General features: G+C 48.8%; 1 protein-coding gene across 4 annotated transcripts; it reads right to left on the bottom strand.

The window, feature by feature from the left end:
• Positions 1 to 806: 806 nt before the first annotated feature.
• Positions 807 to 14,482, bottom strand: FBXO46 (F-box protein 46). Of its 4 annotated transcripts, XM_063111182.1 has the most exons (3): positions 6,360 to 6,389; positions 4,786 to 4,929; positions 807 to 3,673 (listed from the first exon to the last, which is right to left on the bottom strand). In XM_063111182.1, exon 3 carries the CDS (start codon positions 3,593 to 3,595, stop codon positions 1,784 to 1,786), a length of 1,812 nt encoding a protein of 603 aa, XP_062967252.1. In that variant the 5' UTR covers positions 3,596 to 3,673; positions 4,786 to 4,929; positions 6,360 to 6,389; the 3' UTR covers positions 807 to 1,783. The 4 variants fall into 4 exon arrangements, with proteins under 4 accessions (XP_062967252.1, XP_062967250.1, XP_062967253.1 ...); XM_063111180.1 differs by lacking the exons at positions 4,786 to 4,929; positions 6,360 to 6,389 and adding an exon at positions 14,414 to 14,482; XM_063111183.1 differs by lacking the exon at positions 4,786 to 4,929 and having other exon boundaries at positions 6,360 to 6,407.
• Positions 14,483 to 16,807: the final 2,325 nt, after the last annotated feature.

The raw sequence follows: 16,807 nt of genomic DNA, 5'->3' as shown, positions 1-16,807 counted from the left end.
TGCCCATTCTAGCAAGCCATGAAAAAAAAAAAATCAAAGTGTTGAATAACTACTATGATATATCCTAGTCTCTCTGGAAATTCTGATTCCCTGATAAGGATATCACAGACTGCTAGCTGCCTCTCAATATCCATTTTTCTCTCTTATTTTATACCCAAATTTAAAAGATGTCTTAATTTTCTCTTTTCATTTAGTAAAATAATTAAATTCATATTTAAAACTTTAATTACAGGGATCTTTAGTAGAGTTTTTTGTTTGGCGTACTGTACCCAGCTAAAAGACTGCATTTCCTAGTCTCCCTGGCAGCCCTATCGTCTGGCTAAGTTCTGACCAGTCAGATCTAAATAGAAGTATAGTACTTCTGGGAGGAAGGGGGCTTCCCTTCCTGCAAAATGGTGATGGTAGGAATTGTAGCTGTCATCTTGGACTATGAGGATGAGGACCATAACCAAAGACTGATAGAACAGTGAGCTAGAAGGAGCCTGGGCTCTTGATCACTTGAGGGCCACCATACTTGCACAACATGGGATTTTTAAAGAAATTTAAAAAACAATCTTGTTCAAGCTATTGCTATTTGGAGATTTTCAAATCCAAACTGATACAGATGAGAAGAGCCGAAAATAATCTCAGGCTAAGGGACTTGGCTACAGACCCCTTCTCTACTTCTTCCATCCCACCATGTACAGGCCCTTATTTCCCTTCTCTCCCCAACCCCTCTCCCTTAACAACACACAAATGAGTCTGGGCCCAGCCTTATAAATATTGATTTTATGTAAAGGACCAATTCATAGTTGGTCAGATGCCACAAGCTAGAAGCTTCCAGAACCACAATGATGAATAAACAACAACAAAAAAAGCCAAACAGAACAAACAAAAATACCCCAGACCAAACTGCCTGAAAAATCAAGGTCTCAGTTGACCAAAGGATTCTAAAGAAACATACATGGCTAGGGGTGAAGAGACCCCAACACCTGAACAAGTACCCAGAATGGAAGGAAAAACCCAGAAATTCAAACCCACAGTCCCTGCCCACTGGCCCCTCACGCTGTCAAGAGCGAGGCAAGGGCTTCACAGCTTTATTGGAGGGAGGGGGGATAATGGCAATAGCTTAAATAATGGGAGGAGGGGGTTTTTATGCTTCAACTTCTTTTTCTTCTCTTCACCTATAGGGGAAGGGGAAAGATCTGTACCTTGAGCTTAAGGAAAAAGCAGTGATTTTTATTTCTTTCATGGGGGAAAACATCTAGAAATGGCAGGCTGCCATGAAAAAAGTGCCAAATTCATGATCTGATGGCCCCCAGTTCCTAAAGAGGAGGTGAGCCCTGGTGTGGTAGGATAGGAGAAGTATCAACCTTGGGTGCCACAGCCTCTTGGAAGAAAACAGCTCCAGAGAGCAAGAATTAGAAAAGGGAGAGGAAGGGGGCCAGAATAATGAGGGACCCCTTAAGTGGTACCAAAATTAGCTGCCGTCTGCTCCCTGCTAGTGAGTTGCTGGGGTGTAGAGAGTGGCAGGGAGGGTGTTGGGACTGAATGGAGAAGAAATTGAGATGCTGATAAAAAACACCCTACTTGAGGGTCCTTGGCCCTGGGTCTGAAGAGTAGAAAACCAACAGGGGTAAATCAGAGTGCTTTCTTGGGTCATCCCCCCAAATGCTGCCTCAGTCCTGGCGGGGGATCAATGCTGCCTGGACTGGGGCTATGGGCTGGTGACCCAGTCCTGGACCTCAGCTCCAGGGGAGGGGGAGGGGCGGATATGGTGGGCTCGCCCCCCCCTCCCCCGGCTTCACCTTCCCTCCTCCCGGCCAGCCCGACCCCCACCTGGCCCATTGCAGGGCAGCACCCAGTTGTTATCGTGCAGGCCCAGGCGGCAGCCGGGCGTCTCGCGATCGGCTCGGCGGCAGCACATCCAGTACGAACGTCCATAAGGCAGGTCGTGGTGGTAGGGCTTGGGGTGCCAGCGGCAGAGTGACACATCGCCCTTCTCGTATCTCTTGCGGCACTGCTTGCAAGGGTCATCACGGTAGAGTGGGTCGCGGCTCCAGCGTGAGTCTGTGGCCCGCACGCCAAATGCCTCAATGATGCCCTTGAAGTGGTGGCAGGTGCACTTGAGGGCTGCCAGGGCCCGCGTGGGCAGGAAACTGAATATCTTGACCAGTACATGCTCAGGCAACAGCAGCATGTACTGTCGTGGCTCCAGCAGCCGCTGGATCTTGAAGCGGATTTCCAGGAAGTCATGCGACACATGCCGGTACAGACGGCACAGGGAGGTGTCCGCTGTCCCCTCAGCATCGTCTGGGCCTGGCACTGTGGCTGGTGAGTCAGTTGGAGGTGGCTCAGGAGGCCCATCTGGCCCACGGGACTGGAGGAAGAAGAGCTGGCCAGGTGGGGGTGGCTCCTCAGGGCTGACTGTCAGGCACACTGTCTCTTCCTTCACGTTCTTCGTGCCATCCTTGCCGAAGAAGATACATTCATCCACTACACCCGTCACTACCACATCCACATGGAAGCCTGATGCTCCACAGTCCCGGGCAGGGGGTGGAGGGGGAGCTGGGGGAGTGTCCTCAGGCCTGGAGGGGGCTGGGGTCTCACCTTCACTGGCTTCATCGGCCCTAGCCAGCAGGAACTCCACATTGCTGGGGAGGGCATCCCGTGAGGGGCTGATGAGCTGGTATAAGTCGCAGGTGATCTTGTCCTTGGCACGGGCCCCTGGACCTGGGCTGCCAGGGTAGACGCAACCAGGCCGGCCCCCGCCCCCACTGGGCAAACTGCCATCTGGCACACGTGGCTCCCGGCCATTGGAGATGCGGAAAGCGATGCGCACCTCTCCGGGGCCTGGCCCAGGCCGTTCCTCTTTGCGAAGGCCTTTGGTCGGAGGGTTGTCCCGCTGGGCCTCAAAGTGGGCCACTGCCTCAGCTACACGACTGCAGTCCCCACCACCAGAGCGCCGTTCAGACCCCAGCCCCTTGGCTGGTGTGCCCTGCTCAGCTGACACAAAGACCACAGGTGCTGGGGTGGCGGGACGCGGGTAGCTCTGCAGGGCCAGAGCAGCCCGCTGTTCTACCAGAGCCACCATCTCTGCCACAGAGAGCAGGTCCACGTCCTCACCAGCTGAGGCAGGGCCCCCCTCAGCAGCAGGGGGCCCCTCCCGGCCCCCTGGGTCCGGAGGAGCCTTGGTGGGCTCAAGACAGCGTCTCCTCCGCTTGGCCTTGGTGCTGTCACTGCCCCAGTGCCCTTTGACCTTCATGGAGCTGGCGCGGCTGCCCCCACCACACTGGTGGGCTACAAAGAAGGCCACCTTCTCCTTTGTATTCCCGGGCTTGATAACATACCATGTGTCCAGTAGGACTCGACCCTCATCACCAGCAGCTGCTGTGGAGAGAAGCGGAGCAGGCTGGGTGGTGGGGGCCTCAGTGGCCAAGGCCGGTGGTGTGTTCTCTGAGTGCGCAGGACCATGGTCTGGCTCAGCCCCGCTGCCAGGCTCAGGACAGGCTGATGACTTGAGGGCCGTGGAAGGTGGGCGCGGCTGGTTCTGTGAGTAGGTGCCAAAGGGCCGGGGGCACCACAGCTGGAAGGGCAGGAGGCCACCGCGGTCCATTCTGGGGGATGACGGCAGATAGGCAGGGCTTCACTGCATCTCAGGACCTGAATGGTGGTGGGGGACTCCACATACCACCTGGAGACAGGAAAAGAGGAGGTTGGGGAGCTGGGGAATACCCTTCCCTCCCAGGACCACCCTGACCTCAACCTCTCCCAAGGGGACAGACCAAATTTGAACACCAAGACTTTGGCTGACTGGTTGGCTCAGGTGGTTAGAGCACAGAGTTACAACACCAAGGTTAAAGTGTTCGAATCCCTATACCAGCCAGGCATCACCAGAAAAAAAAAAAAGAAAAGAACTCTATCCCACCCCACTGCTCAGGTAAGCAAACAGTGGGTTACAGGAGGGATGAGACCTGCTCTTTTAATGCACAGAATGTGCCCCTAGCTGGCAGCTTGCTCCAACTCCACACATCCTACACCACTGTCCAATTGCTTTGCTCACGATCCAGAGGCCTCCTGCTGCCACAACCTTTATTTACTTTATTTTATTTTATTTTTTGGCAGCTGGCTGGGTAGGGGGACCCAAACTTGTGATCCTGGTGTTACAAGGCTGCACTTTAACCAACTGAGCTAACCCGCCAGCCCCTGCCATAACCTTTAAACTTAAGTGAAAGTACCAGTTGACAGAAAAGCTCTTCCTTTTTCTACTTGCTCCCTCAGTATCCAGTTTCTGAAAAGACAGGAATTCCCAGCTCTGCCCACAGCTATAGCCACTTGAGCCCACAGAGGGAGGAATGAGGTGTGCTGGGCAGGGAAGGAAAACCTGAGGTCAGAGCTAGACGGGCCCTTAAGAAATCAGTTCTTCACTTTTTTTCAGGTTGTGGGGCTCTTAAATCTCTTAAAGCTGTATATTCTCACCTAGAAAAATGCACACCCTTGCAAAGACTGTGCAGGTAATTCCCCGAAGCACAGCCAGACCCCTGGAATAAGAAGGCTTGTTCTAGTCTAGTTCTTTCCTCAAGTTGCACATAGGTAAGCTGAGGCTCAGAGTGGGGAAGGGTTCTATAGCTAAGATCACAGTGGGTCCAGAGCAAAACCAGGCTCTCAGACTTGGTTTCTGGACTCTTCAATTCAGAAATCTATTAATGATTGTTTTATTTGACGACATTCTGTGCATGACCTAATCTGGAGGCAATTTTGGTAATAAATCCAATATGACCACTTTCCACTGAACTTTCTACTTACCAATAAGTAGCATATGCCTCAGTCTCATTCTTTCCCTGGCCCATCTCCCTCCAGACACACTGAAACCAAAATAACCTTCCAAACTTCAGACTGTCCCCTGCCTGCAGATCAGAGAAGACCCACAGGCCAAATCCAGCTTGTTGCCTGCCTTTGTAAATAAAGTTTATTGAAACATGCTCATTTGTTTATGGTTGCTTTCATACTATAACAGCAGAGTTGGAACAGTTGCAACAAAGACCATATGACCTGCAAAGCCTAAAATATTCATTATCTGGCCCTGTATAGAAAAATGTTGCTGACTCTTGCAGTATAGACTACCCCTTTAACTTCAGGTAATTCCACAGACACCCCATTCACTTTCTGGTCCTGTAGACACCATTCAAAATTCAGACAGCCTCCAAACATTCACAGACACTGGTAACAAAAAGTTTTAATCTTAAGAATCCTTACCCTACCCCTATAATGCCTAATCCTACCTACCTCTCAAATACTTACAGCCCCTGCTGAAATACCAGTTCATTGCTAAAAAAATCATCACACAGCCCCCAATACCTATAGATGGCTAAATTTATCAACTACCAATTCAGATTTATCTAAATTCTCAGGGATAGAAGCTAACACAGCAAACGCCATTCTCTATAGATGCTATAACTCTATAACTTAGCTATGCCCTAAAATCCCCTAATCAGTTCCCACCCTTATCTCCAGAATCTCCATGCCCTCCCCCAAATATCCAGTCCCTTTCAAACCCTATTTTAAACCCCCAAACCTAAAAATATCCCCTCCAGCACAGAAGGGCCCAATCTCAATGAACTTCTCACAGATCCCAACACACACAGCAGTTTCCCAACCTCACAGATATCTCAAACAACAGGTCTCCCGGAATTCTATACTCACCCCCAACCCCCACACGTTATCCCCTAATTCCACAGAAGTTCCCCCAACCGCAAAAGAACTTACTAAAACACAAAAGCTCCCTAACACTTAAAACTAATCCCAACCACATAAGTATTTCTCAAAGCCAAAAGAACCCCCAAAAGAAACCCCACAAATGTTACAATAGCAGACATGTGCTCATTGAATGCTCACTGTGAGTTTACTAAGTGCGGTTCTAACAATTCTTGCTAATCCTCCCCTGTCTTTAGGAAGCAGAGTGTTAGTCCCAGTTTCCAGGTAAGGCACGGGAAAGGTTAAATCCCCTGTCGGGGCTCCGACAGGTAGGAAGACAAGACAGATGCAAGCCCAGGCATTCTGGCTCCAGAACTGGTATTCTTTGCTTCTAAGTCTCTCCAGGAGTGGCCCAAATCTATATCCACTGAACACCCCAAGCCACAAAGGAGACCCCTAAAACAACTGCACCTTGCACTTTAAAAAAGAACCCAAACAGCAAGAAGATCCCTTAAGCTCAAAGGAACACCAAACTATCCCCAAAACACATGCAAAAACTTTCCCAAGCCCCAAATACTGCTTAAATGCAAAGGGAACCCCCAAATCTTGTAACCGCCACCCAGAAGAATCTTCCAAGACCCTCAAGTGACCCTGGAAACCTAGACACGCCCCCGAAGCGCCCTCACCCGCAACCCTCCCTCTGCTGCGGCGGGAGCGCACGGCAGCACATACGCATGCGCACAACAGGGAAGTGGGTCCATCCCCCTCGCCCTTTCCCTCCGGCCCCCGCGCGGGCAGGCACACGACCAGCTCCCTCCGCCCCTTTGTTGACAAGACGCGCGCGTGACGCCCCCAGCCAATGAGCGGCCGCCGTTCGGAGCCGTGACCATATAAGGAAGGACTTGGCGAAGGAGCCCAACTTCGAAATAGGGAGTAGGCGAGAGGTGACGGGAGGGGGTGGTTGGGTGGAAACAGCCGGATGTTAGGGAGCGTGGAACAATACCCACCGTCCAGCTAAACGGAGGAACAAGGCCAAGGCAGAGGCCACGACACTCACCGGGAGGCTTATTATACGACCTTCCCTCTAAACAGGGGTCCTGATTGAAGCTGAGATTTAAAGGACCAGGCCGGGATTGAGAACCCCAGGACGGAAGCGGGCGGAGATATCCGAGAGTGCCCAGCTTTGACTGGCAACCGTGGGAGCCGAAGTTTCCAGCTCGGGAAACTGGGCACTAATATCACCTCACCCTGAAAAACAAATGGACAGAACCCTGCGACGGTTCCCATGGCATTCATAAGCCTCTGGGCCTGCCATTCAAGGCTCGGGCCGTGTGCGGACTTGTCGGTTCAGCCTTTCCAACCAGACGCCCTACACCTGACTCACATTTAGTACAGGAAAACAATAAGAGATACCTCAATAATGATTTTTAAGTACTTATTACCTGTTAACTTAAAGTTACATATACGGCTCGCATTATATATCTATTGAATAGGGCTGGTTTAGATACTTTCGATGCCGGGCTACTTCCAGAAACACCCAAAGGTGGCTCCAGTGCAGGCCCCTGTTCAGGTGTTCCCTGTCCCCCTACAACCCTGCCCAGCCTTGCTTGTTTCTAACCACTTCCACACATGACAACCAGAAGGGCCTTGGTAAAGCATAAACCTCTAAACCTGCCCCTGTCCCTACCCTGCTCAGAACCTGCAATGGCTTCCTTGTGCCCTCTGGGAAAAGCCCTCAACTGTCCAGCCTCATCCCTCCCCACTCCTCCTCCCCACACTTCACACCCCCAGTGGGCCCTGGTGGATACCTAATCTGGCATACAGAGTAGTTAGAATATTCAGGCTCTGTCTGATCTGCAGTAGGAGAACCAAGAGATAAGCAGAGAAGTGACATTACCGTAAAAAACAAAAACAAAAAAACTGACAACAGCAAAAGGTAGGATTAGGAACAAAGATGGTGACAAAACAAGCTGACCCAATACACAAAAATTCTCAACATACATGATCCTAATACTATGGCCACAAAATATATAAAGCAAAAACAACCATCCCTGCACATGACAGCCATAAACCTTTTAAAATGACAAGAGTTTGGCAAATCCACAACTGTAATGGAAAACTTTAACATATCTCTTAGAAGAGATCATCACCTGAGAAAATAAAATTAGTAAGGACCTGAAGAACACAATCTACACCCCTGATTGAATGCCCTCCACAATTAGAGAATCCACATTTTATTTCTTTATTTTTGACCTATACACCACGCTCAGTGAGCGCACCAACCATCCCTATGTAGGATCCGAACCCGCGACCTCAGCGCTCCCAGCACCGCACTCTCCCGAGTGAGCCACGGGGCCGGCCCTGAGAATCCACATTTTTAACACCCCTAGATTACATGGAGCACTTGCAATAACTTGTCTTTGACATTCATTTAGGTCTTCTTGCGTGCTGGCCCTGGGCTGGGTGCTGGGGACACATAGGTGATATTGAACTCACCAGGAATAGCTCATGGGAAAGGGGGTAGACATCCAAATAAACAATCACAACCAACATGAATATATTAGAAAGAAAATAATGGTCACAACAGCAGTTAACACTTGAGCACTCACTGTGACCCAGGCTTTGCTCTAAGCACCTGTCAAATATGAACTCATTTAATTCTCACATCTTCTCACTATTTTTAATCTCATGTCAAAGATTAGGAAACTGAAGCACAGAATGGCTAAGTAATTGTGTTCCTTTACAGCTTTGTGGCAGAACTTTGAATCAAAATTTGGCTGATTTGAGAGATCAAGGTCTAAACTACAGTATGAACGTCATCCCAATAAAGATGGTGAGGGCAGCATCATGGAATGAGCATACTGAGCACTTTGCATCAATTATCTTAGTGAGTCCTCAGGGCCTGTGCACTCAATGTTCCCCCTGCCTAAAATGCTCTCCCCCAAATATCCACAGGGCTCTCCCTGTATTTCCTTCAGATTTTGCTCAGAAATCATCTCTGTGACCTTCCTTGATTTAAAACTGCAGCCACTCCACCCAACAGACACACACACTCTCATTCCCCTTGCCTGATTTTTCTCCCTTAGCACATATTACTATCTAATAAACTATAAACTTTGTTTATAAAGTTTGTTATATCCTGTGGCTCACTTGGGAGAGCATGGTGCTGACAACACCAAGTCAAGGGTTGATTCCCTTACCGGTCATCTTTTAAAAAAAAAAAAAAAAGTTTATTGTCTGTTTCCTCTTACTAAAATGAAAGCTTTCCCAGAGCCGGCATTTTTTTTTTTTTTTTTTAACCATTGTATTCCCAGCTTTCAGAACAGTGCCAAGCACCTGGCTACTGAGTGTGGTCCCTGGAGCAGCAGCCTCATGACATCTCCTGGGAATTTGTTAGAAATGCAGAATCTCTGGCCCTATCCCCAACCTGCCAAGTCAGAATGTGTACTTCAACAAGCTCTCCAGAGGAGATGTGTGTATGTTAAAGTTTTAGAAGCAATGCCTCAGCATATTATAGATGTGCAATGCACATTTGTTTGAATGAATTAACTTAGCCACACTGTCCAGCTTCCGCCCATTTGCAACTGGGGACCTCTTGTGAAAAGCCAGCTGGTTCCAGCAAACACGACCTGCAGAAATCCTGCTCCCTGCAAGAAGCCATCTCCTCTAGGGAGTTGTCTGGTGCCTTCCCAAGTTGCATGGGATCTCTTCCCCTGAGGCTTCCTCTTGCAGCTTCTGCCATCTCTCATTGTTGAATGACAATGACCTGCGTGAAGGCCTCTCTCCCCTCTTGCCTGTGAATTTCTAGAAGGCTGAGACCTCTCCTCAAAGGCACAGCTGTTCTTGTCTCTGCACTTGGCTCATGGAGCTAGTTTAGTTCTTCCCCCTCCATCCTTTCTGTGGTAGCCAGCAGGACCTTTCCGAACATGAATTGGACCATATCACTTCCCTGCTTAAAACTCTTCCATGAGAGGTACAATTTCTCAAAAAAATATATGTCCCATGAACTCTTTCTCAGGAAGCAGCTGGAAGATTTGCTTCACCAAAATGAAGGAGTAAACCAAGAAAAAAGGAGATATCAGATTAAGGAAGTAAGATCTAACCCAGAAGAAAGGCAAAAGGAATCTCCAGGTGAAGGTAAAAAGAGATCATAGAAGGACAGCTTTGTAGCAAGTCTAGGGACAGCCTGTCCCCATAAATGTACAAAGAAAGGAGAAAGGATGAAATTTAACAAGGTAATCAATTGGTGGGGTGGAGGCTGGCCAATTAGCTCAATTGATTAGAATACGGTGTTGAGGGCCGGCCCATGGCTCACTCGGGAGAGTGTGGTGCTGATAACACCAAGGCCACGGGTTCGGATCCCTATATAGGGATGGCTGGTTAGCTCACTTTGGAGAGCGTGGTGCTGACAACACCAAGTCAAGGGTTAAGATCCCCTTACCAGTCATATTAAAAAAAAAAAAAAAGAATACGGTGTTGGTAACACCAAAGTCAAGGGTTCAGACTCCCGCACTGACCATCCACACACACAAAAAAAGTTGGGGGGGTGCAGGTAACATAACAGAATAAACCAAAGAAAGAAGGGAAAAATGATAAAGAGCAGATTTCCCGAACCCTCTCCATCCCAGGGTTGGGACTATTACTGTCATCATTTGCCCAGTCCCACAGAAATTGGTGACAGGACACCAGGGCTGTATTCCTGGTCCTGTAGCTTCTATCCCCCATCTCCACTGCCCTTTTGTACATAATCCTGACCCATTCATACCTTTCCCTTGGCTTTTTGGCCTCAGGGTCTGCTAGCCTCTCTCCCTCTTAAGTTTTCTTTTCTGACTAGTAGCTCCCTGAAGGTAGGAATCATCCAAACCCTCAGGACCTAGAGATCCTAGAAGCACAAAAATCCCAGGCAGGGCCTGCTGAATCCGAGCTTTCCCACTTCTGGGGGTGTGATCTTAAGCAAGCTGCTTAATCCTCCATGCTTCAGTTTCCTCTACTATAAAGTGGAGGTAATGACAGCATTCACCCATGGGTTGGCTGATGATTCATTGATATCAACTCAGTAGAGCATCCAGTGCCAATATTCTAGCACTGGGATTATTAAAAAAAAGTGAGGCTGCTGAAGAGCTTGAAAGTCAATGGCCAAGCCAAAGACTTCTTCCCTCTTTATTTCACATTCTGAAATTAATCTGATTCCAAAGACTCACAGAAACCATAATATGTTCATTTCTTTGTCAGTGTTGGGTACTAGGTCTCACTTATTCACTGAACATATATTTACAGAGCACCTACTTTGTGTCAGGCACAGTTCTGGGCATTGGGGATACACAAGGAACAGGAGACAGAAATCCCTATCCTCACACAGCTGACATACTAACTGGAGAAGGGACAATAAATACATGGTAAGTTTCAAGGTGGCAAGTGCTCTGGTGAAACAAATATAGCAGGTAAGGAGGGTTGGGAGTGTATGACAGTGGAGGTTATGATTCTAAATCGAGAGATGAGGGACAACATCACCAAGCAGGTGCCATGAGCCAAATATTTTAGAAAACCTGTGCTGTTAGGAATAAGACAGCTTTACCAAAGCAGCTAGAAATATACCAGTAAAAATGATAAAAATACCATTTTGTATGAGTAAGCTTCAGACAGACACAGGCCGAACACAAATTTAAGATTTTAAGAAAAGGCAAAATAACTTGGGAAGCAGACAAGTTTTCTGAGACAAACAAATGAAGTCAAAGAAAAAAAGCATTAGATCACCCAAGACATCCAGATGTGACATACAGGAACAGAGACAAGTGAGAGATTGGCAACTTTTCCTTAAACCAATAGGTTTTCAGATTACTCAATGAGAGCTACAGAGAATGTTAAAAATCCATGAAAGCAATGACAAACAGACAAAGCTGGCATAAGAGGCTGAAAATGAACCCAAACCTGAAAAATGAGCACAAATGCCACCAGCACTGCAAAACTGCCCCAGCACTAAGTCAACAGGCAGCTCCCCAAGGGTGGGGTGGCAGTTTGCACCCAGTACTGGCCCTGACACATAGTAGGTGCGCTATTAACACTTGTGGACTATTTAAGGAATGAATCTCCATTTTCCAGAAGAGGAAACTGAGGTCTAAAGGGGTTAAGTGACTTTCCCAAAGTCACACAGCTGGTGAGAGATGGAGCCAGGATTCAAACTCAGGAGGGCCGGCCCATGGCTCACTTGGGAGAGTGTGGTGCTGATAACACCAAGGCTGCGGGTTCTGATCCCTATTATAGGGATGGCCGGTTAGCTCACTTGGAAAAGCATGGTGCTGACAACACCAAGTCAATGGTTAAGATCCCCTTACTGGTCATCTTTTAAAAAACAAACAAACAAACTCAGGTACTCTGGCTCCAGAGTCTATGCTCAATACATTTTTCTTGAAAGAATAAAAATCACAGAAGGACCTCACACTTATTGAGAACTTAATACACCTCAGGCATTTCGTACAAATTACCTCATCGATGCCTTAGGAGAATCTCATGGTTTGATATGGTCCTGTTTTACAAATAAAAAAACAGAGGCCCAGAGTGGGAATGCAGCTTGGCCAAGGACACACAGCAATAGAGGCGGGGATTTGAATCTGGGCCTATCTGAAGGGAATACTTTTAACCACTAGCTTTACTATCAGAGTCACTGAATTTATGCGATTAACTCCAGAAGGCTCACAGCAAATGAAATAAACTGTTTCAAGGTGAATTACAAAGTTGCCAAAGTGCCCAGTGAGATGGGAATGACCAAAGGCTTGCGGGGGTGGGGGAAGTTAGGAATATTTCCTATTCGCTGTAACAACTGGAGTTGGGCCATTCAGGGCATTGACTTATGAATTATGTATATCTGGCTGAGGACAGGAATGGGGACATATTGAGTTTCTGAGCAACCTCTTGGGGAGTCATGCTTAGACTTAGGAACCCAGGGGTAGAGGGCAGGGAACTAGAAGGGTCAGGATATGGAGGCAACCTGGGAGAAAAAGAAAAAGAGACAGGCTGACTGATGCTTCTCTCACTGGTTCCTCTTTACTGCCTTTCTATTGGATCTCAGTTTCCCATTCACGTTAAAAGATGGCAGCACAAGTGTATTGAGCATTTACTCCAAGCAATTTATGTGCATTCTCTTTCTGAACCCTCTAACATTCTTAGGGTTACTGATCCCATTTATGGGATAGGAGAGGCCGAAAGACTTACCCAAGGTCACACAGCAAATAAATGGCAGAACCAAAATTTTAACTGAAGACTGCTTGGTCTCTGTCCCTACTCACCACACTGTACTTCAGTACAAGGAGAAGGGACTAGATTACAGTGGTGAAAGCACAGATTCTGAGCTAGGCTGCCTGGGCTGGAATCCTGTCTACCATTTAATGTTCGTTAACCTTGGGAAAGTTATTTGGCTTCTCTATGCCTCTGCTTCCTCTTGGTAAAATGAAGATAATAACAGCACCTACACCTTAGGGATGTTGTCAGAATTAGAGTTAACGTGCACAAACAGCTAAGAATTGGGCCAGGCATGTCATAAAACAATAAAACAATAAGTGTTAGCTGTGATCACTGTGGGGAACCCTTGCATGCTTCTGAACTGGGGTATGCCCAGATCAGTGCCAGGTTTGGAGAAAACACCCTTGGGATGGACTGAAAAGGATGGAATCCATAAGCACTTATGACCCAGTCACATTCCTGGGGTACGGAACTTCCAACCAACACCTCAAAGACTCGGACTTACTTTGCTTTCCCACTAACAGTAAATTTTTTTTTTTTTTTGGCGGCTGGCCGGTAAAGGGATCTGAACCCTTGAAGTTGGTACTGTTGGTGTTATCAGCACCACGCTCTGAGTGAGCTAACCCGCCAGCCCTGTAACAATTTTAATGAGCTTCCCTTTAGCTCTCTTCTCACTGGCATACTTGTTGTTCCCATGAAACAGATAAGGGCACTGAGGCTCAGAGAACTTCAATGGGGGCAACCCGGCAGAGAAGAAAAAGGAGACAGCCTAGCTGATGCTTCCCTCACTGTGCCCAGTTCACAAAGGAGTGGCAGAATAAGGTATCTGAATGCTACAGTGCCCATACAGATAAACCACTACACTCTTTTAATTTCTCTAGGGAAGTGGGGCCCCTTCTGGCCATATTAATCTAGAGTTCTGTGACTGTCCAAATTATCAGGAGTTTCTGGCTGGACTAGGCAATCTCTACATTCAGGCCCCTAATCTCACGCTCCCCACTGCACGTCCAGTCCTGAAGCCTAAACCCACACTCTATCGTACCATTGATTTCTCTCTTCCACCTCCTCAATTTACCCTCCTGCTCCCAATCCGATCCAGAGTCCCCAGCCCATCACATCCACGGCTGGTCTCTCCCTTGGATCCTCCAGATCCCTCACTCACCCCAATGCCTTTCCACATCCCCCAGGCTAACCTCCCTCGAAACTGCCCCCTTCAGGGCCTCTGCTTGGACGCCCAACCCCGTCTCCAACTTGGGGCCCCGTTCCCCAGCTCTGAGCACCCTTCAAATCAATCCCAAAGTCAAACTCCCTGCCTGCCTCCAAAACCCCTCCCTAGCCCCCATTCTTCTACTCCCTCCGGCTCCCATTCCTCCCAATCCCCTGCCCCAAGCGATCTCCCCTCGCCAAACCCCTTATTTAGTCCCTGCCTCTTCCCTCTTGCCACCCGGTCCCGAACCCCCGCCCCAACTCTGAAGCGCCCCCGGCCCGTGCCTGGGGCTCTCACCATCTCCTCGCGCTGCATGCAGTTTCTTCGGCTACGCGGGTTTCCCCCACTCGCTCCTCTCCAGCCTCCTCTTCCGGGTTCTAGCCCCGAAGCCCTCTGGGAATTGGAGTCCGGGCGCCCACGGACTACACCTCCCAGAAGGCAACACTACGAAGCTTGGAGGTCGGATAGGAAGCAAACTAGGCGGGCGAGGAAAAGATCAACTCTAACTCCCAGGAGGAAAAGAGAGCTCTTGCCTGCGCAGGCGCAGGGAGCTCCCCCGCGAGGCGCGCTGGGAAATGGAGTCCAGCCTCCTCCATTTCGTCCCGGGGCCTTGGGAGAGGGAAGAGAAAATTGTAAAGGGTTGTTGGTGAGAGGCAGAAGTTGGGGAAGGGCAAGTTTATTGATTTGCTTATGCTGATTAACACAGTAATTAACAGTGCCTTGTACATTCCCAAATATTGTCCCATCTATTTTCTTCTCCGATCCCACCACCTACCGCCCTGTATTTTACCTACCACCACCTCCTTATTTACAAATGAGAAAATTAAGCCTCAGGAGGGGGCGAGGTCCATGCACAATTAGGTAGTCTACATTACAGTTAGAATAGAAGCTCCAGGAGGGCAGGGATCTTTGTGTACCTCGTTTAAGCACCTAGAACAGTGTAAATATGTTAAATAAATATATATTGCATGTTAAGTATATGCCAGACACCTTACAGACAACCCTAGTAAGAATTATTGTCCCAAATTTGTAGAAGTTAAGGCAGAAAGAGATTAAGCCTCTTGTCCATGCCAGCAAAGTGATTTGAACCGAAATGTGTTGGACTCCAGGGCCTCTGCACTCTACTAGGTTGCTAGATCACCTCTTCTTAAGATATATTCTCCAGGGTTGGCTGGTTAGTACAGTTGGTTAGAGTACAGCCTTGTAACACTAAGGCCAAGGGTTTGGATTCCCATAGTGGCCAGCTGCAAAAAAAAAAAAAAAAAAAAAGTTATTTTCCAGTCCATTCTTCTCATGGACTATGAGAACTAATTTTCTAAAATGTATAGTTTGCTTACATCTCAAGGAACTTACATCTTTGGGGGAGGAACTGCTACTAAGGCCCAATTCTAATGGCCCTCTTCACTGAATCCTTTTCCAATTCATTATTCTCTGCTAACATATAAACTCTGAGGGCCGGCCCGTGGCTCACTCGGGACAGTATGGTGCTGATAACACCAAGGCCCCGGGTTCGGATCCCATATACGGATGGCTGGTTTGCTCACTGGCTGAGCATGGTGCTGACAACACCAAGCCAAGGGTTAAGATCCCCTTACTGGTCATCTTTTTAAACAACAACAACAACAAAAAAAACCATGTAAATTCTACCTTAAGCCCTGCCTAGCTTAAAGGGATCTGAACCCTTGAAGCTGGTGCTATTGGTGTTATCAGCACCACGCTCTGAGTGAGCTAACCCGCCAGCCCTGTAACAATTTTAATGAGCTTCCCTTTAGCTCTCTTCTCACTGGCATACTTGTTGTTCCCATGAAACAGATAAGGGCACTGAGGCTCAGAGAACTGCTAGGGTCAGGTATGGGGGCAACCCGGCAGAGAAGAAAAAGGAGGCAGCCTAGCTGATGCTTCCCTCACTGTGTCCAGGTCACAAAGGAGTGGCAGAATAAGGTATCTGAATGCTACAGTGCCCATACAGACAAACCACTAGACTCTTTTAATTCCAGTGGATTCTCATGGTCTGTGAGCCTTCCCGACTGCACTGGGAAGACAGTGGCTAAATTCCCAGCATCTACTACGTTGCTTGGTACACAGTAGGCCCTCATTAGAAATGCACTGAAGGGAAAAGGCGGAAATGGGGCACCAGAGGGCCAGAAGGGAAACTCGCGAGGTCTCTCTTCCTGAGAGTTGGCAGTTGGAGAGACCCCACCTCCTTCTTAGGATCCAAAGTCCCTGGACCTTGGGAGTCGTGGGGGCGGGGCGGTGGGTCTTGTCAGGAGGGAGCGTGGCCTGCTAAAAAGGCGGGTAGCAGAGTGAGCGCTGATTGGTCAGCACTTTGGCGCGCGCCAGCATAGGCCTTGTCAGGAGGCGCGAGGCTGATCTCCGCTGTGAGAGAGGACAGGGCCAATCCCCAGGCGCGCGTGCGCACGGCCACTTGCACCCTGCCCTTTAAACCCTTTCCAGTCTCTCACCCCGCACACCTTGGCGGGAACTGGTGGGGGCGTGGCCTGGCCTCAGGAACTGACTCTTGTTCTCCTCCTCAGGCCTCGCGCAGGGGCCTCGCGCAGGGGCCTCGCGCCCAGGGGATCCGCACCTACAGCGGAAGTGGGAACGAGGCGGCCTGGGGCTCGCGTGCGCGCGGCCCGACTACTGGGACAGGCGTGAGACCCTGTCTGATCGAGCTTCCAAGTGTGGGGCTGG

The sequence above is a fragment of the Cynocephalus volans genome, chromosome 10 (assembly GCF_027409185.1).
Source record: "Cynocephalus volans isolate mCynVol1 chromosome 10, mCynVol1.pri, whole genome shotgun sequence".
NCBI lineage: Eukaryota > Metazoa > Chordata > Mammalia > Dermoptera > Cynocephalidae > Cynocephalus > Cynocephalus volans.
Note: the sequence above shows the minus strand (reverse complement) of the source record. Positions and strands in the feature narration are given on the sequence as shown.